Source organism: Fusarium flagelliforme, assembly GCF_020744385.1.
Source record: "Fusarium flagelliforme strain FIESC 12 MPI-CAGE-AA-0113 chromosome Unknown B0J16scaffold_2, whole genome shotgun sequence".
NCBI classification, from domain to species: domain Eukaryota; kingdom Fungi; phylum Ascomycota; class Sordariomycetes; order Hypocreales; family Nectriaceae; genus Fusarium; species Fusarium flagelliforme.
Window position 1 is genome coordinate 6,953,094 of NW_025763504.1, and position 24,670 is coordinate 6,977,763.

General features: G+C 47.4%; 10 protein-coding genes across 10 annotated transcripts; 7 read left to right on the plus strand and 3 right to left on the minus strand.

Annotated features, from left to right (window-relative positions):
* Nucleotides 1-171: 171 nt before the first annotated feature.
* On the plus strand, nucleotides 172-1,991 carry B0J16DRAFT_396100 (lysine-specific permease; the record flags this gene model as incomplete). Its single annotated transcript, XM_046132238.1, has 4 exons — nucleotides 172-342; nucleotides 392-735; nucleotides 784-1,346; nucleotides 1,399-1,991. The coding sequence occupies 4 exons, from the start codon at nucleotides 172-174 to the stop codon at nucleotides 1,989-1,991; spliced, it is 1,671 nt and encodes a 556-aa protein (XP_045987927.1).
* Nucleotides 1,992-2,592: 601 nt separating this feature from the next.
* Nucleotides 2,593-3,134, minus strand: B0J16DRAFT_412533 (uncharacterized protein; the record flags this gene model as incomplete). Its single annotated transcript, XM_046133319.1, has 1 exon — nucleotides 2,593-3,134. The coding sequence occupies one exon, from the start codon at nucleotides 3,132-3,134 to the stop codon at nucleotides 2,628-2,630; it is 507 nt and encodes a 168-aa protein (XP_045987928.1). The 3' UTR covers nucleotides 2,593-2,627.
* A 1,325-nt stretch (nucleotides 3,135-4,459) lies between these two features.
* On the plus strand, nucleotides 4,460-5,562 carry B0J16DRAFT_396105 (uncharacterized protein; the record flags this gene model as incomplete). Its single annotated transcript, XM_046132239.1, has 2 exons — nucleotides 4,460-5,113; nucleotides 5,170-5,562. The coding sequence occupies 2 exons, from the start codon at nucleotides 4,460-4,462 to the stop codon at nucleotides 5,560-5,562; spliced, it is 1,047 nt and encodes a 348-aa protein (XP_045987929.1).
* A 378-nt stretch (nucleotides 5,563-5,940) lies between these two features.
* Nucleotides 5,941-8,454, minus strand: B0J16DRAFT_301601 (fungal-specific transcription factor domain-containing protein). Its single transcript, XM_046124603.1, has 3 exons — nucleotides 7,946-8,454; nucleotides 6,860-7,892; nucleotides 5,941-6,799 (listed from the first exon to the last, which is right to left on the minus strand). Exons 1-3 carry the CDS (start codon nucleotides 8,155-8,157, stop codon nucleotides 6,080-6,082), a joined length of 1,965 nt encoding a protein of 654 aa, XP_045987930.1. The 5' UTR covers nucleotides 8,158-8,454; the 3' UTR covers nucleotides 5,941-6,079.
* Nucleotides 8,455-8,881: 427 nt separating this feature from the next.
* B0J16DRAFT_336360 (glycoside hydrolase superfamily) lies at nucleotides 8,882-11,912 on the minus strand. Its single transcript, XM_046127206.1, has 7 exons — nucleotides 11,714-11,912; nucleotides 11,278-11,656; nucleotides 10,973-11,231; nucleotides 10,621-10,924; nucleotides 10,146-10,576; nucleotides 9,858-10,093; nucleotides 8,882-9,806 (listed from the first exon to the last, which is right to left on the minus strand). Exons 1-7 carry the CDS (start codon nucleotides 11,845-11,847, stop codon nucleotides 9,039-9,041), a joined length of 2,511 nt encoding a protein of 836 aa, XP_045987931.1. The 5' UTR covers nucleotides 11,848-11,912; the 3' UTR covers nucleotides 8,882-9,038.
* A 376-nt stretch (nucleotides 11,913-12,288) lies between these two features.
* On the plus strand, nucleotides 12,289-14,192 carry B0J16DRAFT_336362 (general substrate transporter). The gene is made up of 5 exons (XM_046127207.1): nucleotides 12,289-12,916; nucleotides 12,972-13,460; nucleotides 13,516-13,737; nucleotides 13,802-13,910; nucleotides 13,972-14,192. Exons 1-5 carry the CDS (start codon nucleotides 12,322-12,324, stop codon nucleotides 14,129-14,131), a joined length of 1,575 nt encoding a protein of 524 aa, XP_045987932.1. The 5' UTR covers nucleotides 12,289-12,321; the 3' UTR covers nucleotides 14,132-14,192.
* A 755-nt stretch (nucleotides 14,193-14,947) lies between these two features.
* B0J16DRAFT_317676 (glycoside hydrolase superfamily) lies at nucleotides 14,948-16,155 on the plus strand (the record flags this gene model as incomplete). Its single annotated transcript, XM_046125384.1, has 3 exons — nucleotides 14,948-15,084; nucleotides 15,137-15,720; nucleotides 15,773-16,155. The coding sequence occupies 3 exons, from the start codon at nucleotides 14,948-14,950 to the stop codon at nucleotides 16,153-16,155; spliced, it is 1,104 nt and encodes a 367-aa protein (XP_045987933.1).
* Nucleotides 16,156-17,244: 1,089 nt separating this feature from the next.
* Nucleotides 17,245-18,426, plus strand: B0J16DRAFT_361651 (uncharacterized protein; the record flags this gene model as incomplete). The annotated part of the gene is made up of 2 exons (XM_046129766.1): nucleotides 17,245-17,904; nucleotides 17,953-18,426. 2 exons carry the CDS (start codon nucleotides 17,245-17,247, stop codon nucleotides 18,424-18,426), a joined length of 1,134 nt encoding a protein of 377 aa, XP_045987934.1.
* A 1,490-nt stretch (nucleotides 18,427-19,916) lies between these two features.
* B0J16DRAFT_336364 (fungal-specific transcription factor domain-containing protein) lies at nucleotides 19,917-22,115 on the plus strand. Its single transcript, XM_046127208.1, has 3 exons — nucleotides 19,917-20,073; nucleotides 20,137-21,185; nucleotides 21,247-22,115. The coding sequence occupies exons 1-3, from the start codon at nucleotides 20,020-20,022 to the stop codon at nucleotides 22,058-22,060; spliced, it is 1,917 nt and encodes a 638-aa protein (XP_045987935.1). The 5' UTR covers nucleotides 19,917-20,019; the 3' UTR covers nucleotides 22,061-22,115.
* A 337-nt stretch (nucleotides 22,116-22,452) lies between these two features.
* B0J16DRAFT_301607 (arginase family-domain-containing protein) lies at nucleotides 22,453-23,908 on the plus strand. The gene is made up of 3 exons (XM_046124604.1): nucleotides 22,453-22,601; nucleotides 22,655-23,114; nucleotides 23,173-23,908. Exons 1-3 carry the CDS (start codon nucleotides 22,473-22,475, stop codon nucleotides 23,745-23,747), a joined length of 1,164 nt encoding a protein of 387 aa, XP_045987936.1. The 5' UTR covers nucleotides 22,453-22,472; the 3' UTR covers nucleotides 23,748-23,908.
* The last annotated feature ends 762 nt before the right edge of the window (nucleotides 23,909-24,670 follow it).

Consider the following 24,670-nt stretch of genomic DNA (forward strand, 5'->3'; position numbering starts at 1 on the left):
TCCTATCTACTACAATAAACTTGGATTAGACTATCCTTATTGTTATATACGGAATCTGGGGGCCCTTGTCTGGGGAGGCAACTGAAACGTACATATAAGTATTGCTATCCGCATTGCCATCACTCCCATCATAGCTCAATCACGACATAAGCTACCATCAAGACCTTTACAATGAATGTTAAAGATAAAAACCTCGAAATCCAACCCGTGGAAAGCCAGCAACATGGCACCGTACTTGAGCTCAATGAGCTAACTCAGCAGTACGGACAGACCCAGCGCGGTCTCAAGCCCCGTCACGTACAGCTTATGGCCATTGGTGGCTCAATCGGAACTGCGCTATGGGTAGGCTACTCGTCTAACTTTGTGAATGGCCAAAACTGACAACGCTCAGGTCGGAATTGGCGGCTACCTTAGTCAAGCCGGACCACTCTCGTGTGTCTTGGGGTTCACATTCTGGGGAATATTCTTCATCTGGCCCACGTACTTGTGCGTAGCCGAGATGTTGTCATATCTCCCCGTTCGCGGCTCCATTTTCGAACTCGCCTCTCGTTTCGTCGATCCTGCTGTTGGGTTTAGCATGGGCTGGACTTATTTCTTTGCCACATCTATGCTTATTTGCGTCGAGTACAGCGCCGTTGCAGCCGTGATAGAATTCTGGGATAGCACAACAAATGCTGCGGCGTGGATCGCCCTGTCAATGGGCATTTGTATGTTTCTCAACGTTGTTGCCGTCAAGTGAGTATTCCAGCACAAAGTCCTGCGCTTTTACTGACAACATGGCAGGTGGTTTGGCGAAGCCGAGTTTATAATGGCCATAACCAAAGTATTCTTGCTGGTCATGCTCGTTGTTATCACTGTTGTAACCATGTCAGGTGGCAATCCTCAGGGTGAGGCCTATGGGTTCAGCAACTGGAGTTCCGGAGCCATGCACGAGTACTACGCTAAAGGCTCCGCTGGCAAGTTACTTGGCTGGTGGTCTGTTGTCATCTACGCAGGATTCTGCATTGCAGGACCTGATATGATCTCCCTCGCAGCCGGTGAAATCCAAAACCCTCGTCGTACTATCCCTCGAGTTGCACGTATGATCTTCTACCGCCTTGTTGGATTTTACGTCATTGGAGTCCTATGCGTAGGAATTATTTGCTCATCGAACGATACAACGCTTCTTAGCGCTATTGCCAATGGCGAGTCGGGTGCTGCTGCTAGTCCATGGGTGATCGGCATTCAGAATCTAGGAATCTCATTCCTGCCTCATTTCATCAACGCCCTTATCCTTCTGTCAGCGCTTTCTTGCGGCAATGCTTATATTTTTGCCTGCACTCGAACCCTATACGGCCTCGCCAGAGGTAGGTCCTTTCCTCATATCAACACTGCTACAGCTACTGACAGAGCATTTAGATCATCAAGCTCCGAGATTCCTACTGAAGTGCACCAAGAGTGGTGTCCCTGTTTATTGCGTCGCCATCGTCTTCCTGATCTCCAACATCACCTTCCTTGTAGCATCCAACTCCGCCATCGAGGTTTTCTTCTGGTTCGTTGACCTGACCACTACCGCTTTCATCGCCACGTACACCTTCATGCTAGTTACGTACATCGGATTCTACCGCGCCCGCAAAGCTCAGGGTCTCACCGACGACAAACTCTATTACGTTGCGCCTTTTACACCATATACTCCCTACATGGCGCTGGCTATTGGATGTACAGCGATCTTCTTTGTAGGCTGGGATGTATTCCACCCATTCAGCATTCGAGGTTTTGTCACCTGTTATTTTGCCGTCGCATTCATCTTCGTCATGTATTTAATTGGCAAGATCAAGTATTTGAGACAGGGTAAGGGCTGGATCAAGCCGGAGGAAGCGGACTTGGTCTCCGGTAAGGCTGAGATCGATGCGGAATGCAGGCACTGGGAAGAAGGAGGTATTGAGGAAGTTGAGGAGGCTAGATTGGCCAGGATGGGCTGGCTGAGACGAAGCATAGAGAAATTGTGGTAATATGCCGCCGTCCTTGTACTGATCGAGATATTGCTCCTGCTTTTTGAGTTTGTTTGCGCAGCACTCTATACCAAGTGTTTATGATATATATTAGCGTGCTTACGCTATCCGCTCTCTGATTTATCATTAAACAGCCACTTAATTACTAGGCTCGTATAGAAGACAAATCTTACTGTGGGCGAAATGTATGACTACTTGTGGTTTAACTATTATTTTTTATATCTTGTAATAATAGTTAAGGTTTAAGATAGCTATAATAATAAATAACCAAAACTAAATTAAGAACATAATATAAATAATAATATAGAGAAAGTTCTTCTTATTATCTATATATTTATTATTCAAAACTTTTTATACCTTAAGTTATTTATAGAAAGATTTATTAGTAGGCTATTAGAAGGCTATTAAGAGGCTACTGTACTGCTACTAGCTAACCAGTAGCTCTCTCCTTTTAACGAGCAGAAATTAACATTTAACATCCTCTTCGGAAGCCTTTGACCAGCTAGGCCGACCTGAAAGTTGCCGTGGAGGCAGAAACAGGTATTAAGATTCTCGGATATCGGTGCGCAGTGTTCGCTGTAGTTACAACTTCGATCCTTTTGTGCAACTATTTCTTACTACCCCTGTACATTTCGGTCAGAGGAGCGCTAGACCGGTGATAGTCACAGCTATCGTCACTGTGTAAAAGCTCCCTGGCAGCCCCTTGCTACCGCTATCCTTGACAAAATCAAAACCCTCGGCGGCGTACTTGTCGCTCTCGACCGTTGACAGTTTGTTTCCACTCCTGTCTAGGATCCTAGCCTCAAAGGTATGCACCGCATCGGGCGAAAGCGAGTTGTCCTTATCCTCGATTTCCTTAACGATAGCAGCAGGATCCCATTCATAAGAGCCTGATGAGAACGGTAGGTCGCTGACAAGTTCCCAGCCAAACGTGCTGCTGTCCACGTTGCCAAGTGCACGGAACCAGAGGTCAAATTTACGTGCCTCTGGCTCGCTTAGGGATCCTTTGGTGGCATCCCACGTGATGTTGATGGGTTGAGTAAGGTCAAGCTTCTTGGATGAATCAGGGCCAGTGAACTCGAAAGCGTGGATGGCGTTGAAAAAGGCGCAGCTGAGAGTAGAAAGTAGAAGTGCTGAATGCATCTTGACTTGTGACGCAGCTGTTAATTCCCAACGAGGGTTATTGAGCAGAGCCGGCAAGAAATTGATAGTAGGGAAGCCCAGTGCAGATCCAGAAGTCGAGGTGCCGGCACTGGGTCTATAAGAAAATTGCAGATGTCTCTGGATGACACATTTATCCTAAATGTAAATAAGTCCAGGTATATTTGCCTGCGACCGGGTAAAGAGTTTGTCTTGTTGGTTGACCCTTGAACTGTAGGAAAGAGTGCCGATTTGATCTTTGTCCCCTGTCAGGTGGGTCACAGACTTGGCACAGAGTCCAGAACGATCCGAATGCCACGTTGGCCGGGCGAGTCAGATTCCGGTCTAACACTGCAGATAACTGACATGCTGTTATTGAGTGTTAAGGTGAAAAGAAAGTTAGAACGGGGTGATCTTCACCTGGAATAGAAGTTAAACTTTAAAATAACGGCAAGTGACATTGAGAACAGGGGAACTACGTTACCGTGGGGTTTACAGACTTCCACCAGTCAAATCACATCAATTCCAATACCGCAACAAGGATTACAATTGTTATTCTTAGCATAAGTGCACATAGCTTCCACTCTTACTTACATTTAAGCCCTGGGAAGATAGACTTACAGAAAGCTATTGTATACTAATCTAACAGTAAAATCAGTTCAGGGTGTATAGGGCTCCGAGTCTCCCATACTCAATAGATGTCTTTTCAACTCGTACCTGTCTTTTACCTGAAGACTGAATCAACTAAACTCAGGATGTATCACTGGCTTAAAAACTCTATTAACCGGTGGCACAGTATATGTGTATCTGAACCAACAACCAACAACTAACAACCTTGCTCCAGCGTAGTCCAGACCACTCGCGTAGTATCGTATCTCATGATTCGTACCTTCAAAAATATCCCTTCATTTTCATCCTCCAACACTAATAGCCAGGTTTACTCGAGCACGTGGGCTGTCTTTCTCTTGTTGGGGGCGATTTATTTTAGTTGACAACCAACTACACGTAACCGACTACTGCTCCGTGAGTGAGGATGGAGATTCTCTACATACAACGAATTAGAAGCCTGTTTCCATGGTCATCTCCTTGTGTGCGATTACACAGAACCCGGAAACCCATGGAGATGTATGGGCTTGCGTCACGCCTCAAAGGTTTAGTGTGCAGTTGTTGAAATAGAAACACGGGGAATAAAAAGTATATAAGAGCACTGAGGTTTCCTCAAGTCTTCATCTTCTTCATCCAACACAGCACAAACTAGTTCAAGGATACGTCTATCCTTTGCCCTCTTCTCTTTATCCGCCTATTTTAAGACTTCTGCCTCAGTAGCCATGAAGGCTATTCTCCCCGTCACCGCCTACCTCATGGCCCTTGGCCAGAAAGCGTCAGCTCGTCGCTTGGACTGGACCGGAGAGCCTCTGAAAGCACCTAGTTCTGTCTTTGTAACCTGGGAAATCGCTCATGCTACTGGTGATCAGATCATCTTCGTCGCCGACAGTGAGGCAAAGTCTCTTCTGACCTATGCCTGCGACGATAATGTGACCCTTGATGGTGTCTCTATTCAGGTGTCAGCGGATGAGACCGGCAATGGAGATATTACCGTCGGGGATGCACGCTATCCTCTCGAGTTCGAGCTTGCCAGGTCTGGTGGAATTGTGTGCGAGGCCCGATGGAACGCTGACATTACCGCCGTCGAATGCGAAGTCCCCTGGACTGCTGGTGGGCCTAACCTCTTCCAGAGCGAAAGCCTTGAGTACAACATCACGGCCCAGTGTCTCGGTCGGGCGGCTGATGATGACCTCGTTATGATCGGTGCCTTGACCGACGAGGAGATGCAGGTCTTTCCTGCCATCGACGAGGAGGAAGGGGCGGACGTATCTGATTCCAAACATCTAGAGTCCCGACAATGCTGGGACCAGGCTCCGGTTGTTAAGAAGGATGGAAACGGATACCCTAAGAAGTGGAGACTCCACAAGCAGATCACGGTCCGTACACATGTGTCTTTTCTTGCACTAACACATAAGCTGACATATGTTTTCAGGACCGTATCCACTGCGGAAAGGGTGACTGCGAAATGAGCGCTGGAAAGGAATGGTCAGTCACGCACTCGGCGAGCTTCTCCCTCGAAGGTCTTGGAAAGGCTAGCTGGATCTCCGGTGGCTATTCTGTGGCGTGGACCAGGGGTAACTCCCAGACGGCCACCTGCGCCGGCAGTAAAGGACAGACCATCTGCGTTGCGCATTGGCATGACCACCAGGAGTACTCTGTGAAGAGGGAGCGTTGGAACACTTGTGCGCTTAGGCCAATCAAGGATTCTTACTACACCTATTCCCCCTCTACCAAAGGCAGCAGACAGTCATTCTACTGCAAGCGTTCTAACTGCAAGGGTTCAGGTCAGACTGGGTGGGTTAAGAAGGGCAATGGTGTCTGGTAGAGAGGATTGGCTGGTCTCCTTATAAATAAGAGATTAACTGAGCTTTACCTTTGGACTCTATGATCTTGTAGCTACAGAGAGACTAAGTAGGGGTTTAGTGTCTAAGCTTTAGTACAGGGGGCGCTAACGTCAAGTTCATACAAATCTAGTTAGATCTATATTACCTAGTCGAATGGACTTTTACACTCTGTAAATGACTTGTATGGAGACTACTGCCGAGTACCTTACGGCCGCTGCTACACTTTCGATACAAAATGGAAACCATTCCGCTACATACATATGGTTAGTGCATATCTAGGTGGAGCATGTCGTTCGAAGAAATGGAAAGACAGGCAGAGAGGCCTTAGGCACATGGAACCATCTCAATAAGGATTGGGACATATATTGGCAAAAAGAGAATATATACTACTCCTGGTACTATATGCTTGACTAAGTGAGATGTGTAAAACTTTATTCTAAAAGACGGAGTTTATAGCACTGTCTTCATACTTCTGTAACCCTTACCTCTCAGCTAATGTTAGAAGTTCCAATTCGATTCGACTTCATCTATGTTGTCCCAGAACAGGTCTGTACCTAGGTAGTCAAGTATAGATAAATCTAAAGTCTCAGAGTCGGTTGAAGAAGTAGTGCTTGCCTCAATATGCTTTGTGTTATCCAACAAACCCTGAAGAAGCCTTCGGGTACGAGTGCAACCAGCGTCAAGAGGCTCCATCTGAGCAAAAAGCTCAATCGCACGACATACAGATCCATAGCAATCTCCCTTTTCGGCCTCTTGTTTGTCTGACATGAGGCCCAGAACGAGGACTAATGACACCTGGAAGAGATTCCAAGCGCTGTTCCAGCAAAGAAACTGGTTTGGAACCCAGTCGATGACCATAAGGTCGACGCCTTCTTTGGCAATATCGATGCATTTCCGTGCATGGATTGCTTCACTGGTATTCTCTTGCCCCCACGGCTTCTGATGTAGCGCTGTGATTAACAAGCCTGGGCGGTAGAGCATGAGCCGAGTTGTAACCCATCGCCACCAAAGAGTCGCTCGCGCAGTGTTGAGACTTGGCGGACATTGCTCACGATGAGCCAGAAACATATGCAACGAATCCTTCCAAGCAATAAGTTGGCGATCGAACTCATCAACTTCGTCTGGACTAATTAAAGGCAACTGGCCGAGGCGCTGTTGCACACGTGTTGCGATCCTACAGAACTTCTCACTGGCTGCAAGGGATATTGTTCCATAATCCTAGGGTACACACGAAACGTGAGCAAACAGATTTCAACAACAGCAGTTGACGTGGCTTACCAGGTTTTCCAAGACGGACATGGATGAAGTCAGCGTTATAGTTGGATCCCAATATCCCTCACTGGGACGTCCCAGAGTAGAAGAAGCCCACGTATCCAGACAGAGGATAGACCACCAAGTGCGTATCCGCGTTGTTGTTGAGCCATTACCAGGATGATAAGCTATATTCGTAGAGGACTGTGAAGGTAGAGCCTGCGCTCTGTGCAGGCCCATCGCAACGGCCATTTGAAGAGTTGCTCCCATAACAGCAACTGCCATGTTGGGTTTATTAAGAAAGTGAAGAATCATACCACTATACAAAGCCAATGCTTGGACCATGTAGAGGTGACCAGAGCCAAAAGAATTGATGTTTAGATAAGGCAGAGCTCGTTTGTAAAAGTGGTTGTGCCCATTGAAGTGGATCGAGTCTGATGCCATTGAGCCCATAGCGAGGACCATGTTCATAAGAGCCAGCCATGGGCCATCCTCATCCTCCTCCGTGTTCGATTGAAAATACCTCTTGCGAAAGTCGGTTTCGTCGACCATTGGGATGGCAGGATGTACGTGACTAAAGTATGCATTTATAAGTGGTATCTCATCTTCTTGCAGGAAGGCCATGTCAGCCGGACTGTCAGCCAGGGTTGACGGACTTCGCCAAGCTTCAGCGCCCTTGGGAATGCGCTGTTGCACATGAGGAGAAAGATGGGCAATGACTTTTAAAATGGTAGGAACCGACGATATACCCAGATATGAGGCATTGAGAGATTGCCGTGAGAAGGCCAGTCCGTTGACATCGTCGGCTACGCGTGATGTCTCACTTTCAGTCTCGGATATTTCGTCCCAAGTGAAATTTTGTTCCAACGAGGGCTCCAAAACTTGCAGATGGTCCTGCGACTCCATCTCAATCGCAGGTGGAGGCGGCTTGGAAGACTGCAGTCGTACCATTAATTGCTGACGGGTCATTGACGAAAGTTCGTCAAGTGAACTAGAAGGAAACAATGTTTCGATGATCTTCTGTGCCTTGGTGTAACTATCGGCAAGTTCGGTGTGAGATCTGCGTATCGTGTTAGTTCAGCGACGGCAGGTACTTGTCCAGATGCGCGTTACTTGAGAGATATGTTGTGCCTCTTTTTTCTTGCGGGATAGTGACAGAGGTGTGGAACGAGGTAGTAGACACATTGCCGACAGGGAATGGTCTCGCCTTCACATTTGACACGACGACGTCTGCATTCGGCGCATGATGAAGTGACTCGGGGCTGTCGGCTTTGGTTGTTAACATCCTGGAGACCAACTGTCTCTGAGATATAAGGCAGCTCCATGGTCGGGTTTTGATCCTGAATCTGATGAGAAGGCTCCAAAATGTACGAAATGATATGGAAGGTAAAGAGGAGCTTCCTGTCCAGGACTCGTAACTCGGAGCTAGCTTCTGAGTATGGCCTGTCAACAAGCTTAGGCAACAGTTTAAGCTGGCACTAAATGGCCCACCGGGCCACAGTTTCCAGGGGGCGTTCTTGGAGGATTGTTTCAGGGTCCAGATCCATAGACAAGAAGAGCATCACTAGCACAAATGCAAGGGATGGCGACAGTTATCTGGATCTAAGTTTTGCAGATACTCTGGAGTAGTTGGAAATAATTATCTCCTACTTGATGAAGAGCATCACCAAATTGCACTAGTTCCTCCTTGATAGAGTTTAGTCTCCACGCACATGGCGTGAAACAGAAACCTAGGCAATGCCTCGCTAAGTCTAGGCTATACCCAAGATGGCTGCTGTTAACGCATGGCACTAGCAAGGATATACAAATTTCCGTGCTAGCTCACGGGCATGTCCGAAGCTACCCTGAAGAGCTTCATTTTCATGTCGATTTCCTCTGCTGAACAGCAAGTGGTGAAGTTGGTAGGCAAATGTCTGCAAAAGCAATAGTATCTAGTGCTTGCATAAACACAGCTCTATTATTTAAGTGGTTTGAACATCAATTTACTGATTTGAAGATGATGGACGACAGTTGTTTTAAATTGGCGACGTTGAACCAATACTTTTAACCATGGACAACATGCATTTGATTAAACCTGATGGTGATTGAAAAACCGAGAAGACGCTAACTCGATTCGTCTTATCTGACGGCTCTATCTTATCACCTATCTTATCCCAGAGATTGGCACGTGCCACCCCGTCGGTACAACCTTGCCCAATGTAGAAATTTATTCCCGGAATCCCAGGTACCTGAAATGAGGTGCCTGGAGGTCCTGAGTGTCGGTACAAATTTTGACCACTTGGGGATCGTCCGGCATAACATCCAAACAATTGTCTCTCAATACACAGCCGTCGATCTCTTCAAGGACAAGTCCCTTTGTAGGTTTTTCAGAAGAGATAACCAACTTACCGGGTTGAGCTTCGACTTTGACACCTCTGTCCTCAAACGACAAGTACTTGAAGGGCTGTGGCCAATCAACATCCCGAGAGATACACTCTCCAGACTGGAAGACCCGCGCAGCCAACACGTGCACTTCTTCCGTAACATTATCGATGACCCCGGACAAAACATTAGTCACTCCGTTCTTCGCAACGACGACATTGTCCTTTTTGACAGCCGGCTTGACTTCCTTTCCGGTATCAATGGACAGAAACCGAAGCTCCACATCAACATGTGTCTCGTGCTGCAAGCTACTCGAGATCCAGAGTTCGTAGGTCGAAGACTTTTTCGGACGAGCATGGCAGACACTCCAGTCATGATGCTCACGCTGCACGCCAACTGCGATCGGACATAACGCTCGTTTGATGACGTAGAAGGCAGGCTTTTTGCGCAGATAATGATCTACGATAGACCAGGATGTCGCAGGCCAGCAATCGTTGAGCTGCCAGACGAGTGCACCGCCACACCGACGATTGTCCCCCCACTGCCGTCGCCAATTGCGGTATGCATAAGTCATGGCTTCGCTCTGTGCCAATTGGGTCAAGTATACCCAGGTCTTGGATATTGTGTCAGTTTTAATCACGATTTAGAAGTGCAACAAACTTACCGCGAGATCAGAAGAAAAACGAAAGTTTTCCATGACGTATGTTGCGATGCGTCGCTCGTGCCCATCTGCTTTGTTGTGAAAATCGAGAACATGCGATTGCGGGTATAAATCCTCCCGGTCCTTGATAAAACCTTCGACTGTCTTGAGAACTGGAAAAGCAGCTAGTCCGAACTCGCTGTTGAATCGCCCACCAATCTCGCCATATCTCTGATACTTCTCCTGGGTTCCGTGCCAGACTGTGAAACGATAAGATTAAATGCACATAGCTTAAATTGAGCCATAACTTACCATTCCATTGATGAACATCGCCAATATTGAGATCGTCGCTGGACTTGCCGTTCGAGAACGGTGAACCTGGCCAGTATTGGGTACCGGGCGTTTCTTTCTCCATTATCGAAGGAAGCAGGTGTTCGTAGTAGTATCTCGCTGGGAAGTTGCTCTTGAGCCAGCTTTCGGGGTTCTTATCGTCGAAATCGTAATCAAGGTGGCACTGCTCTTGCACCTGATAGTCCTCATTGTTGCCGGCCCAAATGGTAATGGACGGATGATGTCGAAGGCGACGGATATTATTCTCGGCCTCGGCTTGTATGGATTTTGAGAATGCAGGCCAGACAGGATACACCCCACAAGCAAACATGAAGTCTTGCCAGACAAGGATACCCAATTCGTCACATGTATTGTAAAAGGCATCGTCCTCATAGATGCCTCCGCCCCAGACCCTTGGAAGGATTAGCTTAGCATTGATAATGGAAGAGTTGCGTACCTTGTCATCACTTGGTTGCCGTCAATCATAAGCTGGAGCCAAGCACGATACTTATCAGAATCCAGACTAGGAAGAAGACTGTGAGCTGGGATCCAACAAGATCCACCGCAGAAAACATCAACATTGTTTATGCGGAAGTAGAAAGACTGTCCATGGTTGTCTTTCTCTTGCACAAGCTGACTCTTTCTAAAGCCTGTCTTCGTCTCCCAGGTGTTGAGAACCGTACCCTGGTATGATGCATTGACTGCGACGGAGTAGAGAAATTGCTCTCCGTATCCAGCGGGATACCAGAGATTTGGGTTCTCTGGTTGTGTCAATGTTTGATATGCTAAGCTCGAATGGGTATACTGACCAAGCTTGAAATCCGATGCATTCGTACCATTCTCTGCTTTCTGGGAGACGCGGAAGATGTCCTGGCCTCTGTATCCTATAGTAAAAATGATTTCATCCACCAAACCCTCGATGTCGGCGACGATCTTTCCAGTTATGGTGCTTAAGTCGTCGGATACATCGTAATCAACGCGGACGTTGCTTATGTGCGTATAGGATATCTCAAGTCTCACAGGTCTCCATGGCCCGGCCGTCATGAGTACTGGCCCCCAATCCCATCCCTGGTAAGTCAGTCCAGACTTCTCGAAGAATTCATCAAATACATACCCAATGATACTGCGCCTTACGAACAGCCAGGCGACTCGCCTCTCCATTGAAAGCAACAAAATTGTGCTCCGAATGCTCTTTCTCAAGTGCTCTGCCAGCCAATAAAGCGCTGTCGAACTCGATAGAAAGGGTGTTGCTCTTGGACTGCTGTAGTAGAGTTGTTATGTCTACGCGATGACTGAGGAACATGTTGTCGCTCTCGAGGATAGTTGTACCGTTCAATCGCACGTGAGCGAAAGTGTCAAGGCCATCGAACAAGAGGTAGGCCTGGGCATTGTTGGAGAGGGCAGGACCATCGAAAGTGGTCTCGTATGTCCAAGAGTGCTCACCAACCCATTCGACATCAAGTTCGTTTGTGCCAATGATTGGGTCAGGTATCCTATGGGCCTCGTGTGAGCATACGTGTACCAAAAGAACGTGTGGGAAATTGTGTTACCTTTTGTTGGTCAGTAAATCCAGGTGAACGACAGTTGGGACCTTGTCCACAGTCATCCAAGTATCATCACCCTCATCAGAACGTTTCAGCTTCCAGCCAGTGGCTAGATCAATGATATGGGTTGCGGCAGCCATGGCAGATGATCAAAAAACCAACAAGTAACAGCTGGCGGAGTAAACGCAGACCAAGTCCGTGCGTGGTATGTTTGGGTGACATTGCACTTTTAAAGATTCCCCGAGGGAACTTTGTTTCCTCCCACAGTTAACAGTCAAAAAGGACGTTTAGTCCGGTCCAAGCTGCGTCAAGAATGTAACATTACATTTGTTCTACCACATCAGTGACGATCATCAGTCCACCTACAAGTTATTTGCAAAATGTAACCCTCTTCAGCGCACCATCTTTCTTTTTGGGGTCACAAGCTAACGCGGACATTTCTAACCTCGTCCTAGTGCGCATCCCTCCCGTTGTCAGAACCCTGCCGCTTCCCCGCATGCCGATCAAAGCAACAAGTACCGTTGCAATGTATATATGGATCTTCCGGGTCCATTGTTTTATCTTTCAATTCAGTTCAATCACCCGGCCCTCGCCTTATTTCACACTCGACAACCATGTCTAAAGAACTTGACCGGCCTCAAGGTGAACATCTTCAGAATGTCACAAGCGAAATGAAAGAAGCTATTCAGACCCCAGAAACCATCGCAACCGCGCTCGACAATGTAGGAGCCCCGTCCCCGTGGGGCAGAGGTCATATACAGCTGTACATGGCTTGTGGGCTGATCTACCTTTGTTCAACCATGAACGGTTACGATGGCTCGCTTATGGGTTCCTTGAATGTCATCCCCGAGTATCAACAGTACTACGGACTGGGCGACAAAGGCTCGACCTCGACAGGCTTGGTATTCTCCATTTTCCAGATCGGACAGATGGCGGGCGCCTTGTTCGTATGGATATGCGACTGGAGAGGTCGGAAAATTACTATCGCTGTCACTTCGTTCCTCATCTGTGCCTCTGCTGTTTTTACCGCAGTAGCCCCGACTTTGTCTTCTTTCATCGGTGCTAGGTTCCTCCTCAGCTTTTTCTCGACCATCAACACCGTGGCTGCGCCCATGCTACTTGTAGAGATTGCGCCTCCACTGTATCGAGCGACCGTGGCAGGAATATTTAATACCTTGTGGTATATCGGAAGCATCTTAGCATCATTTGGTATGTCTTCTCAAAGTCCACCACACGCTGACCAATCTGACTTGCCTCGTAATAGCGATGTACGGCGCCAATATCCACCTGAGCGGCAACATCAAGTGGCGGCTTCCCCTCTGGCTACAGATACTTTGCCCCGGAATTGTCTGCCTTGGTAGTTGGCTGCTCCCAGAGAGTCCGAGATGGCAGGTCGCCCAAGGGAGAATTGAAGAAGCTCGCGCATTTATTATTAAGCATCACGCAAACGGCGACGCCGACCATCCCATTGTCAACATCGAAATGCAAGAGATCCAAGACTCGCTCATTGAGGTTCAAGGCCGATCCCAATGGGCTTGCTTCGATCTAAGAAGCCTTTACAAGTCTCGAAACCGTCGTTATCGTCTCATGTTAGTCATAGCCATGTCTTGGTTTGGTCAATTCTCGGGCAACAACGTTTCGAGTTATTATCTTCCATTGATGGTTGAGAACGTCGGTATTACATCTACGAACATGGTTCTTTTGTTGAACGCATTCTATGCACTCTCCGGATGGATAGCTGCTACAATTGGAGGTATGTCAACGTTCACAAAATCGACAACGCTTTTTACTCACAATCATGAAACCAGCTCGTCTCCACGATATTGTTGGTAGGCGCAAGATGCTAATGGGGTCGTGTCTGGGTATGTCAATTGCGCTCGCTATCGTTGCCGCCACCGCAGCCGAGTATGAGCGCTCTGGTAGCACCCCATCAAGCTCAGCAAGCATCGCATTTATCTTTATCTTCGGAGTTGTCTTTGCGATCGGTTTCACTCCAATGCAGCCCATTTATCCAGCAGAGGTCCTAGCTAGTAAGCCTCCCACCGTTGAACTGTTGCTTTGAGCAACTATTTGGTCCTTCACTGACACAGCCAGACGATATGCGAGCCAACGGCATGATGGTTTATATGATAGCTTCAGGCGTTGCAAGCTTCGTCAACACCTTCGCAGCTCCAGTTGCTATGAAGAATATTCGATACTGGTTGTAAGTACATATTCAAAGCCATATTGTGATCTATGACTATGACTAATGGTTCACCACGCAGCTATGTATTCTTCGTATTTTGGGATCTGTTTGAGTTTACCTTTATTTACTTTTTCTTTGTGGAGACGAAGGGTCGGACTTTGGAGGAATTGGATGCTGTCTTCGAAGCTAAGAATCCACGTAAAGCGAGTACGCGACGGATCACAGAGGTCAATCCTTAGATCGATTGTATTTAGCAATCTAGTACTGAATCATTAACTTAAAATCTGTCGTATTGTGGGGTTTATTGGAATATTCCATATTGATGAACTAACATTTACCTAAGTTATTGTTTCATGACTAGGTTGACAATCCCCTGATGGCTACCGTGCATAAACAGCTTACGGGCTCATGACTGAATACGGCTTACCTCACAGGTACAATGCAACGAACCAGGACTAGTGGCCGATGTCAGTGAACGCTAGGCCGGAGTTTGGTATTTGCGTCTAAGCTTATTTCAAGAGCCGAGAGGCTTAGACTATAGTGCATGCCAGATCTGAACTCCGAGGGTATGTTGGACGCTAGAATGGTATTTCGAAATTCCGTACAAGGTTATGCTAAAGCTAAGGCAGCAAAACTCCCTGATAATAGGCGCAGTGAGAAAAGGAGTTAGATTGCGGGGTAAATAAAGAGGTAATATGCGGCCACGATGTCAAGTTGATTGACCCAGCGATGGCAAAAGGGAAAGATTGACGTCCCAGCTCTAGGGAAACGTCAGATGCTGATTTTAGGATCTAATGGAGACCAAGTTTCACCCTCGGATCATAGCTCCTTCTAATGTAACTTATTCTTGTACACTCGGTTGAACCTGTACTTCAATTAAACTGGAAGCATCTGATCCCAAGGCTTACCGCTGGCCAGTGCACGCACCATCCAGGAGGAGGACGTGGATATCGTTGAGATCCCTATATAAGAAGAGATTCAGGCCCACGAGACTTCATGACTAGCACCGACAGAATATTCCAACTGCACTGAAATATCCCCCACAATCGATATCAATGAAGCGCTTCGGCCTTTTTGCACTTACTCAGGCTCTGCTTGCAGTAGCTGCCTCTCATGACCCAGAGCTCACCGCTCGCCAACAAGGCAATAGTTTCGCTGGCGTCAATTCCTTCTTCCTCCATGCATTCAAGCAGTAAGATGGTCCCTCTCACGTACCATGGTCATAAAACTGACAGAGGATGCAGACAGGATAGACTAGATGTCCTGGACGCCATCCAGGGTGCAAAGATGAAGGTGCTACGAATCTTTATTTCACCAACTGCCCAAAACTTCAAAAACACTGGATCTGTTTCAATGCCCGACATTGAGCCGAAAACTGTCGGCGTTTGGGACGACACTCAGCTCAAGGCCATAGATCAACTCATGGTCGAAGCTCAAGCCCGAGGCATCAAGCTCACCATCGCCATCCATGATCGCTACCAGCTCGGCTGCTGGGGAAGTGATGCATACGTATCGAAGTACAAGCTACCTGCTGTAGACTGCAACACTCAGCCAGCTAGTGCCAACAACGTCGAGTTCTGGTATTCGGACAAGAACTGCATTTCCGATTTCCAGAATCGGATTCGTCACGTGCTTGAACACAAGAACACGCTTATCAGTGGAAGCCCAGCCTGGAAGGATCTCAGCAGTCACATATTCGCGTTCAATATTCAGAACGAAGGCCAGGGCCATTTAAACAATAATGTTCCGCCTCATCCATCGTGGTGGTGCGATCGAGCTGGCTTCATGCGGGGCATTATGGGTAGCAGTAAAGTTCTGATCTCCACTGGTAAGTGGCCATGCAATTGGAGTTACCTTTCTGTGGTTAACGCGATGTCTAGGTGGCGGGAACGAGTTCCCGAATTCAGATGTTGCAGAGAACTGGGCGTGCAAGGCTTTGGACCTTGTCACCATCCATTCCTACATGGGCGTCAACGAGTTCAAGAATAAGGGACCAGTCGCGCTACAGCATGCAAAAAGCGCCAACAAGCTCATGTTGTTTGAAGAGTTCGGTGCCTTGGGGGATAGCAAGTCTGCCATCGTCGGTCAGCATATTGATGTCTTCAACGGTCTTGGTGTACCGTGGATACCTTGGCAGATCAGCAAGCCTGGTAACAAGGCGAAGGATTATGAATTTTGGACCGACGAGCCTAGTTACGATGTTGTTAAGGAAGGTTCAAACAACGCACTGGCAAAGAGCGCTGCACAGTCGTGGTCTATTTAGGATGCAGGAGGCGATTGACATTCGGGGGTGTGATTTCTTTGAAGGCTGACCTTCGCTGTGGCTGAATTGCTTCTTTAATTGCAGACCACAGACCACCAAATATCTACTAGCGCACCAGTAGCGTTACAGTAGACTCTCAATAGCTTTCTAATAGCCTGCCAATAAACCACTCTGTGAAGGACTCAAGGCTCAAGAAGTTGCCTACGATGAATATATAGGTAATGAGAAGGCCATCTTTTCACATCCTCTTTCATGTTGCATTCTTGATCTAGTTCCAGTCATGCATTACCGTGGCCATCTTCAATCTTGTGGCCTTGGCCTTTGTCGCCTCTGCGGGTGTTAGCGTTGGGCCATGCCGCTTTTCTTCTTCGGCCGCTATTACTTCCGTCGGCACCGAGACCACCGCTACTATCTCAACCAACAATGAATCAACCGAGACAGCGACCACGTTTCTCACCGCTACTGAGTCTATGGAAACCCCCATCGAGTCTGGCACCTCCACGGATGAAATTACCAGCACCATCGAGACATTCGTCGCCGAAATCACGACTACTACTAAGATTGACGACATGACGCTCGTTACCACTACCACCGGTCGAGATATTGAAACGACTACCACTACTATTGGAGCAGCCACAAGTATAGTGGGAGCGCCTGTTATTGGATGCGACTCTCTTCCCAACCCATATATCGCCCCCAACGGCGATCGTTGTGAGCTCAGGTGCAACTGTAAGCTCGTAACCCAGGGTAAGACCAAGCGGGACCGGGTACAGTCCCAAGGTCGTGGGTTCGAACCCTATTACCAGTTGCTATAGTTAGTGGAAAATGTAAGGTACAGTTAAGAGGCTAATAGCCCCTGTTTAGGTCGCAACAATAAGGCTGAGTGTTATTAAAATTCAACTATCCCCTTATTCAGGTCAAGTGTTATCACATGTATTATACCTCGGTAGTAAATTATGCTGACTGACTAACGAAAAATTGCTGACAGCTGGAATACTGCATGCGGCTAAATGAATGCCCGACTCTATAAAACGCCACCAAACACCTTCACCCCAATATTACGAACCCCTCTTCTTAGTATCTTCGACAATGACAGAATCACAAGCCTGGGTATTTTCACAACGGGGGCTTCCCTGGGATGTCCTACACCTTACAAGTCAACCCATCCCAACTCTACCACCTCCTCTCCCTTTGCCTAAAGACGTGCCGAATCCGGAAGAATGGATCGTGGTCAAGGTGGCCTTTGTAGGCCTCAACCCAGGCGCCATCTTTCAGATGACTCTCGTCCCACCTTTTATAAGATCTTCATCTTGTGTTCCTGAAATGGACTTCTCAGGTACTGTCATTGATGTCTGGCACCCGGATGATGAGTCCGTGTCAGCACAGACAAGAAGATTCAATAAGAAGGATAAGATCCTCGCCATGCTGCCAGCTAGCTATACTTTGCCTACCGGAACAGGCGCTTTGGCTCAAGTTGTCCGGATCCCAGCGAGATACGCTGTACATAAGCCAGAGGGTGTGAGCTTTGGTGATGGAGCGGGCTGTTTGCTTACAGGCTTGACGGCAAGACAGTTGGTGTGCGAGTCGGGAGCGAAAGCAGGCGACCGCGTATTAGTCAATGCTGCAAGTGGCGGAATAGGCTCTTTGGTAGTACAGATACTTCGAAAGGTTGTTGGGGTCGAGGGTTATATTGTCGGGATCTGCAGCGGCAAGAATCTTGGCTTGGTGCAGAGTCTTGGAGCTGACGAGGTGAGCCAAGACCAGTCGTGCAGAAGGACGTCATTTAACATCTCACAGGTGGTTGATTATACACAGCATAATCCCTTGAACCAGCACTTGACAGAGAAATTCTCATTAAAACCCTTCAACGCTATCATCGACACACTTGGTAACCAAGCATTATACCTCGCGTCACCAACATACCTAGTTCCCAGTGGCAATTATTCTTCGGTCGGTATAAAGCCGCCCACATTCTTTATCCCAGACTTCCTCCGCGCTGTGCTACAAATGAAAATCAACGAGTGGTGGCCTGTATCGCCCTGGCTCGGCGGCGTGGGACGTAAGTGGATAGGCACGTCCATGATGAGCCCTACGCTTCAAGACCGTCAAGCTATAGCAGATATGTTGGGTCGAGGCGATATCAGGCTGGTGAGAGACAGCGTGTGGGCGTTTTCTGACACCAAGGAGGCGTATAGGAAACTTGCAGGACTCCACTCCAGAGGCAAGATCCTGGTAAAGGTAGATGGGCAAGTTGGTGACGAAGAGAGTTAAATGGGATCCTCTAGTTCGAGAGCGGGCATTGAGTGCGAGTACTTCCTGTCGCGGCTTTTCATGTTGTTCAAGAATACATCCTGGTCAAAGGTACCTAACACTAGGTGGTCCATCTGCGAATATTACAGTATAATGTTAACAACTACATAGAAGGAATAAGCACAGTGGACAAGAAATATATTTCCAATCGGGAACAGGATCCTTTTAGCCCTCAATCTAACGCCTCTGGCTAAGATCTAAGTACATAAGCTCAAGGTCTATATAACCGCGTCAGTTGAGTATTATACAAATGATCGATATGCCACCCGAAAAGACTTAGATCGCAAGATCTTATTCCTTAAAAAGGTAGCTAGTAGACCGCTCGATTCTACATATGTTTTGTTAGATTTCCGGACGCTCTATGGCGGTAAGCTAAATCCTGAACTACAACGGCAAGCACTTGATGCTGGCGCCAGGGGACCAACAGCCTATGCGGCACGACAAGACATACATAAAGAGCCTCTTGCTGAACCTACAGTAAACATATTAAGTAACTTAGAATTTGGCCTCAAAGATCTATCGGGTCTTACAAAGATAAAAGCAAACGTACAAATTCCTACATGCGAGATAATGGCAAAGAACAAGAATCTTCGACTCTATCCCAACTGCAGCTGGAAAAACATAAATATATACCACCGGGCTAAGGTTAGGAATATTGCAATGCCTTTGCAAATCGATATTGAAAAGTGACAGATCGTTACGGGAATCAACTGCCTCAAATATGCCCAACACCTACGCGTTAGTGCCCAAGAACAGCCAATCCAAGATGTTATATATCCAATCACAACATATGTGTCAAGATTCAAGTGAAATTTATACGTGAGTTCTACATAAGTGGCAACCCCCAGGTTATTATATCTGCTACTGCTTATCCTTACAGTAACAAGGTATTACTCTAGCAGCTCTCTGATATAGGTAAGCATGGCGGCCTACCTCGGAAGAGCTTCAAGGTTTTGCAAGACCTAATGGATAGCGTAACTCAGGCGCTTGCACCTGACGAGTGGGCAATGTACGCCAACTTCATTGACACAGAGCTAGATGGGAATACAGCACAGCGTCTATAGTGTTCGCAAGACAAAAGGATATAAAAGCTATATACGACCCAAAGGACATGTTTTAGAACCCTCAGGGTATTGCGCCTATAGTATAATAACTGGTATATATAGCTAGCTATAATAATAGATTGTTAAGACCTTTAGACTTCAGTTTATTTTTTCTTTATCTAAGACCTTGCATAAATAATAGACAGACCTCTCCCTAGATCTACGAATTGCTTTGACAATACCGTTGAAACAGTGGGGCAACTATGACCACGAGTAATGAGCAACCCCACAATAATAAGTAGAATGAATACTGGAGTGTAGGCCTGAGCACGCTAAATATCTCAAGTTAACCGACGCCAGCATGATGAATTTCCACATTTAGCTTTTACGTCCTTGCGCACGCACCCTGCCAGAACCATACTCGATATACTTATATTTCCAATAACCTAACTATATTAACTGACTGACTAAGATACTCCGTGCTACCCTCTGGCTGTTCGTTGAACTTAAAATGACCATCGGAGCTCGATCACGCAGTGGCTGCGCCGCATGCAAGTCCCAACGGGTAAATAAAGTGACGATATGCTAACAACTACATACAAACGCGCTGACAGATCCACTGCAACAGTTGAAATGCAATGAGACTTGGCCGTCTTGTGGAAGATGCACTCGTCTTGGTATAGATTGCTCAGGTCCCATCTTGCGTGTGAGATGGTCACAGAAGCATCAAACAAATCGGGATGATAAGCGAACGACACGTACAAAACAGGCTGTTCAGCCATCTACGACGACGAATTCGGATTTTCCAGAGCAGTCAGAGCCTGAGCTACTGGAATCAAGTTTCTTATCTTTACCTGAAAATCCTGCCGCGAATGCAAACCAGGTCCCTTCGCCACCCGGGCATGGGGGTAACGACTGGGTCGACGAAACGTTTGGAGATATAATGCCAGACCTCATGTCATTTGACTTCATGCCCATCGCGACCCCACCATCAGTCCAAACGCCAGAACTGCTACAACTGACAGACTCATTCGGCCCAAGACCGGAGACGGCGCAGCCGCCAGATGAAGGAAGGGAGAGTTCAATCTCACCGGCAACATCTTCAAATATCATTGAATCACTTGATACAAATCAACGTCAGATCGCGGGAATTCTCCAACACTCTGTTGTCGACCGACCGTTAAACGACTGCAGTACTATTCTCATTGAATATTACTTTAAAGATACAGCGGCTATACTCGCCCTCTTCGATAGCGAGATGAATCCATTCCGATCAACCGTTTCCCGTGTTTGGGCATCCTCCGAGCTCATCTATTTTACACTACAGAGCATGGCCGCGTCGTACCTGGCCAATGTCTATCCTCAGTTATTACGTACTGGGATTTACTTTCGACAAAAAGCAATTCATCTTCTTGATCACCTCGATGATTCAGCCATCCATGAACAAACACTCATGGCGTTGTTTATGATTGGTGGAACGGCTAGCTGGTTTGATGTCAACGACACTGGCGCCGAGTATTTCCCCCGCTTGAAACACCGTGTGCAGAGTCTGAAGGCCCGTGATCCTATGTTGCCAACAGGGAAGAGTCTGGCGTTCTTTGAGAATACCTTGGCCTGCTGGGAGATGTTTCTGGCTTTTGTGGTAGATGACGATGAGAATGGTCCCTTGAATTCGCGGTAAGTAGCAGTCAGCAACCCCAAATATATCTCTGAATGCACATCTGCTAACACTGAGTAGAACAGCAGGTCCGGAACCAGAAATCAGATCGATATTACCCATGGTCCAGATACCCCATCCGCTAACTGGAGTTGCTCATGAGATCCATACTTATCTCGCAAAGGTTGGTCGGTTGGTGAGAAAGAATCGTCGGCGAGCCATCTCGAAACACTTCCACACTAGAGAAAGCATTCTGGAGGTACATCGTGAAATGGATGAAGCAGCAGAGTTAGAGGCAGCTCTTACCAACTTGCAGGTTCCAATGGAGTCAGCTATAGTGCAAACTGGTGACTGCCAAACACCGACCTGGCATCTCACAACCCTTGCGGAAGTGTATCGCCTTGTTGGCCTTCTTCAGCTGTATCAAGTCTTTCCCGACACCCTCGTATCAAGAATCAACTGCGAATCGGCTGATACTTCTGCTCACCAAGCGGAAGAGAGGTTAAGGCAGTTCACGCTTCAGACTGTCGATACCCTCCGCTCAATACCAGCGGAATCTGGGACCAAGGACTTCCATCCATTCTTGATTGTCGCCGTTTGTAGTGGGCTGACAATTCCAATCATCCAAACATCGACTTCCATTCAGACTCAGACCCGGATCATGGGGAACTCATTGTCTTTAGTAGCTGCCGATGTTCATCGGGCTCGTGGATTTCTTAGGAGTCGACTGCAGCTGCTTTTGCATTCTCTCCCCAAGAACCCAATCCAGCGATGTATTGATATAGTTGAGGCTACGTGGGCAGCGGCAGACAATCGCGATGCCACTTCCCAGAGCCGACCTGTGTACTGGATGGATATCATGATGCAGAATAACTGGGAGACATTCATGGCATAATGTTTGATATCTGATCTAGTTAAAATCTTTGTTAGCAACTGACTTTTGTGTGGGAGATTGGACATGCCGTGCCTCAATCAGCATAACCCTCGCTATAATCTACCGCCTAATCTAGCTAATATCGGCATGCATTGCCACAAGATGCAAAACGCGGAGGGACAATGTCAGCGGCTGCTGCTGCAATGCTACTAACCCAGGACAGAGGGAAACTAGCCTAAAACATCTTGTTTTGGTAGGTCGTTACGATGTTATCGGTGTTGCTCCGCTCCACGACCCACTAGCCCAATCACGGGCTTACCCAGGCTAAACCGGCCACTGTAGATCACGAAACCAATTACAACCATAAATAAGGCTCTGGTAGATGTTTCAGGGATAGGAAGGGACAGACACAAGCGAAATTGACTGCTCTAAAATGAGAATCAACTATCTATTCCCAGTCCTCACCCTTGCTGGGCTGACTGTCGGCTGTGGTGACCACCACGTCGACAAGGAATGGAGTAAGGAAGAGTTAGCTGAACTTGAGGCAAAATGGGGTTTCGATGTAAGTTCTCTCTCTTATTCCTTTCTCTTGTACATTTATTCACAATTAGACAGTGGGCATTCGGTGGCATTGGCACATTCGCGCACCTGAATCATGTTAAATGTCTTACGGAGCCTACCGAGCCCTACGACATTGCCATTGTCGGCGCTCCGTTTGATACAGCTGTGACGTACCGCCCCGGCGCACGATTTGGCCCACGAGCTATTCGTCACGCCTCGGGTCGACAGCACTCCCTCCGCGGCTTCAATCCTCGAGCAAACCTCAACCCTTATCAAAACTGGGCCAAGATTGTAGATTGTGGAGATATTCCTATTACGCCTATCGACAACACCATTGCCCAGAACCAGATGACACAGGCTCTTGAGCAGTTGGGAACGCGTAAAACTGTATCATCATTGTCCTCCAAGCCCAAGCTTTTTACACTAGGTGGCGACCACAGCTTGACCTTGCCCGCTCTTCGAGCATTGAAGAAGGTCTACGGAGATCGTGAGATCCAAGTCCTTCATTTCGATGGTATGTAAACCCACCCCAACATTATTATTCCCTTCTTGCTAAGACGTATATGGAACAGCCCATCTTGACACTTGGAACCCCAACGCATACCCCTCTTACTGGGGCGCGACGCCTTTCAACCACGGGTCCATGTTCTGGTTGGCCAACCAGGAAGGACTACTCTCCAACTCATCATCTCACCCTTCAGTTCATGCAGGCTTAAGAACACGTCTCTCGGGCATTCAAGACAACGAAGATGATACTGCGCAAAACTGGATTCGTTTCTCGGCTGATGATATTGACAAGATCGGCACACAAGGTATCATCGATGGCATAATGAAGATTCTAGGCACCGAAAACCTGGTGTACTTGTCGGTGGATATTGACGTGCTTGACCCAGCCTTTGCGCCAGGAACAGGCACGCCCGAGCCTGGCGGCTGGTCTACCCGAGAGTTCATCAATATCCTTAGAGGAATCGAGGGACTCAACCTTGTTGGTGCGGATGTGGTGGAGGTTTCACCTGTTTACCAAGGCGCAGGTGAAGAAACAACTTTTGCGGCTGCGCAGGTTGTTTACGAAATATTAACATCCATGGTTAAGAGAGGGTTGCAGGATCAGGGCAAGATAAGCCAGTCCAGTAAAGACGAGCTGTAATTAAAAGCTCATCTCCATCATGGAGAATCAAGAGAGGAACAACATCACGGTTAGTTTATGGCTTTATCCGGGATTTCTTTTCAAGGCTAGGGGCGACGTCTTGATTTTTTTAGCAGTTCAAAGAAAGAAAATAAAAGCCTAGCCGACTGATTACGACGCTCACTTCCTCTCTCACACTTTGCTGTATTGACAAATGACGGTGCTTCCCTTCATCTTTTAATTGATTGACTGCATGGTAGGTATGACACGGAAAGAAAATGCCTGGTTAAGAAAACATCGCATGGTACATACCGCACATACTCATCAATGTGGATCCCAAGCTACCGTGAAGGAGGCCCTTGCGCTAAAAGTCTGTGGACAAGCCACCCTATACAACTGAGCCCGTTCATCGGCAACTTGATTCATAAAAAATACCACGCAAATGACGTTCAACTTTAATGGGATGGATATTAAAATGGTCGCGCTATTTTTCTCTTCACTGTTTGGTGTGACATTTCTTTGTTTGAATGTATGCGCTGCATCGTCAGGGTAGGAAATCATTAGGCTGGTTTGTCAACCCATTGTTTTTTAACGAAATGGAAATGATGTTCCCCAACTACCTTCAATTTATGTGAGGGTTGTAGGGTAACCTTGATAACTTCAGAAATCATTTGAGTTGAACAAAAACAATATTCACTACGTAATCTTATCACTGATTCCTTCTAGCATATCCAGCGCAAATGAAAGCGATGGCTGGAACTCTGCTATCACCTTGTTCGCCACGGACTGGTATGAACTGATCGTCGCGATAATTACTGTATCGAGCTATCCTGGGCGGTCCCACCACCGACATTTAGCGTAAGCGGCAAGCGGGTCGTTTCCCCATGAACCCCGTTAAGTGTCGTATCAAGACTCTACTCAGTCTTACTACTCTTGGAAAGTCT

What these genes read in the sequence shown, in the direction of transcription:
- B0J16DRAFT_301601 (XM_046124603.1), bottom strand. Translation starts at nt 8,157, where the DNA reads ATGGAGCTGCCTTATATCTCAGAGACAGTTGGTCTCCAGGATGTTAAC. An exon ending in AGGCACAACATATCTCTCAA is followed by an intron (nt 7,893 to 7,945) that starts GTAACGCGCATC and finishes CACGATACGCAG; the next exon opens with ATCTCACACCGAACTTGCCG. An exon ending in TGTCCGTCTTGGAAAACCTG is followed by an intron (nt 6,800 to 6,859) that starts GTAAGCCACGTC and finishes TGTGTACCCTAG; the next exon opens with GATTATGGAACAATATCCCT.
- B0J16DRAFT_336360 (XM_046127206.1), bottom strand. Translation starts at nt 11,847, where the DNA reads ATGGCTGCCGCAACCCATATCATTGATCTAGCCACTGGCTGGAAGCTG. An exon ending in GTAAGGCGCAGTATCATTGG is followed by an intron (nt 11,232 to 11,277) that starts GTATGTATTTGA and finishes CTGACTTACCAG; the next exon opens with GGATGGGATTGGGGGCCAGT. An exon ending in CGATGTTCATCAATGGAATG is followed by an intron (nt 10,094 to 10,145) that starts GTAAGTTATGGC and finishes ATCGTTTCACAG; the next exon opens with TCTGGCACGGAACCCAGGAG.
- B0J16DRAFT_336362 (XM_046127207.1), top strand. Translation starts at nt 12,322, where the DNA reads ATGTCTAAAGAACTTGACCGGCCTCAAGGTGAACATCTTCAGAATGTC. An exon ending in GATAGCTGCTACAATTGGAG is followed by an intron (nt 13,461 to 13,515) that starts GTATGTCAACGT and finishes TCATGAAACCAG; the next exon opens with CTCGTCTCCACGATATTGTT. An exon ending in TCCAGCAGAGGTCCTAGCTA is followed by an intron (nt 13,738 to 13,801) that starts GTAAGCCTCCCA and finishes TGACACAGCCAG; the next exon opens with ACGATATGCGAGCCAACGGC.
- B0J16DRAFT_301607 (XM_046124604.1), top strand. Translation starts at nt 22,473, where the DNA reads ATGAGAATCAACTATCTATTCCCAGTCCTCACCCTTGCTGGGCTGACT. An exon ending in AGGCAAAATGGGGTTTCGAT is followed by an intron (nt 22,602 to 22,654) that starts GTAAGTTCTCTC and finishes ACAATTAGACAG; the next exon opens with TGGGCATTCGGTGGCATTGG. An exon ending in CCAAGTCCTTCATTTCGATG is followed by an intron (nt 23,115 to 23,172) that starts GTATGTAAACCC and finishes TATATGGAACAG; the next exon opens with CCCATCTTGACACTTGGAAC.
- B0J16DRAFT_336364 (XM_046127208.1), top strand. Translation starts at nt 20,020, where the DNA reads ATGACCATCGGAGCTCGATCACGCAGTGGCTGCGCCGCATGCAAGTCC. An exon ending in CCGCATGCAAGTCCCAACGG is followed by an intron (nt 20,074 to 20,136) that starts GTAAATAAAGTG and finishes CCACTGCAACAG; the next exon opens with TTGAAATGCAATGAGACTTG. An exon ending in AATGGTCCCTTGAATTCGCG is followed by an intron (nt 21,186 to 21,246) that starts GTAAGTAGCAGT and finishes AACACTGAGTAG; the next exon opens with AACAGCAGGTCCGGAACCAG.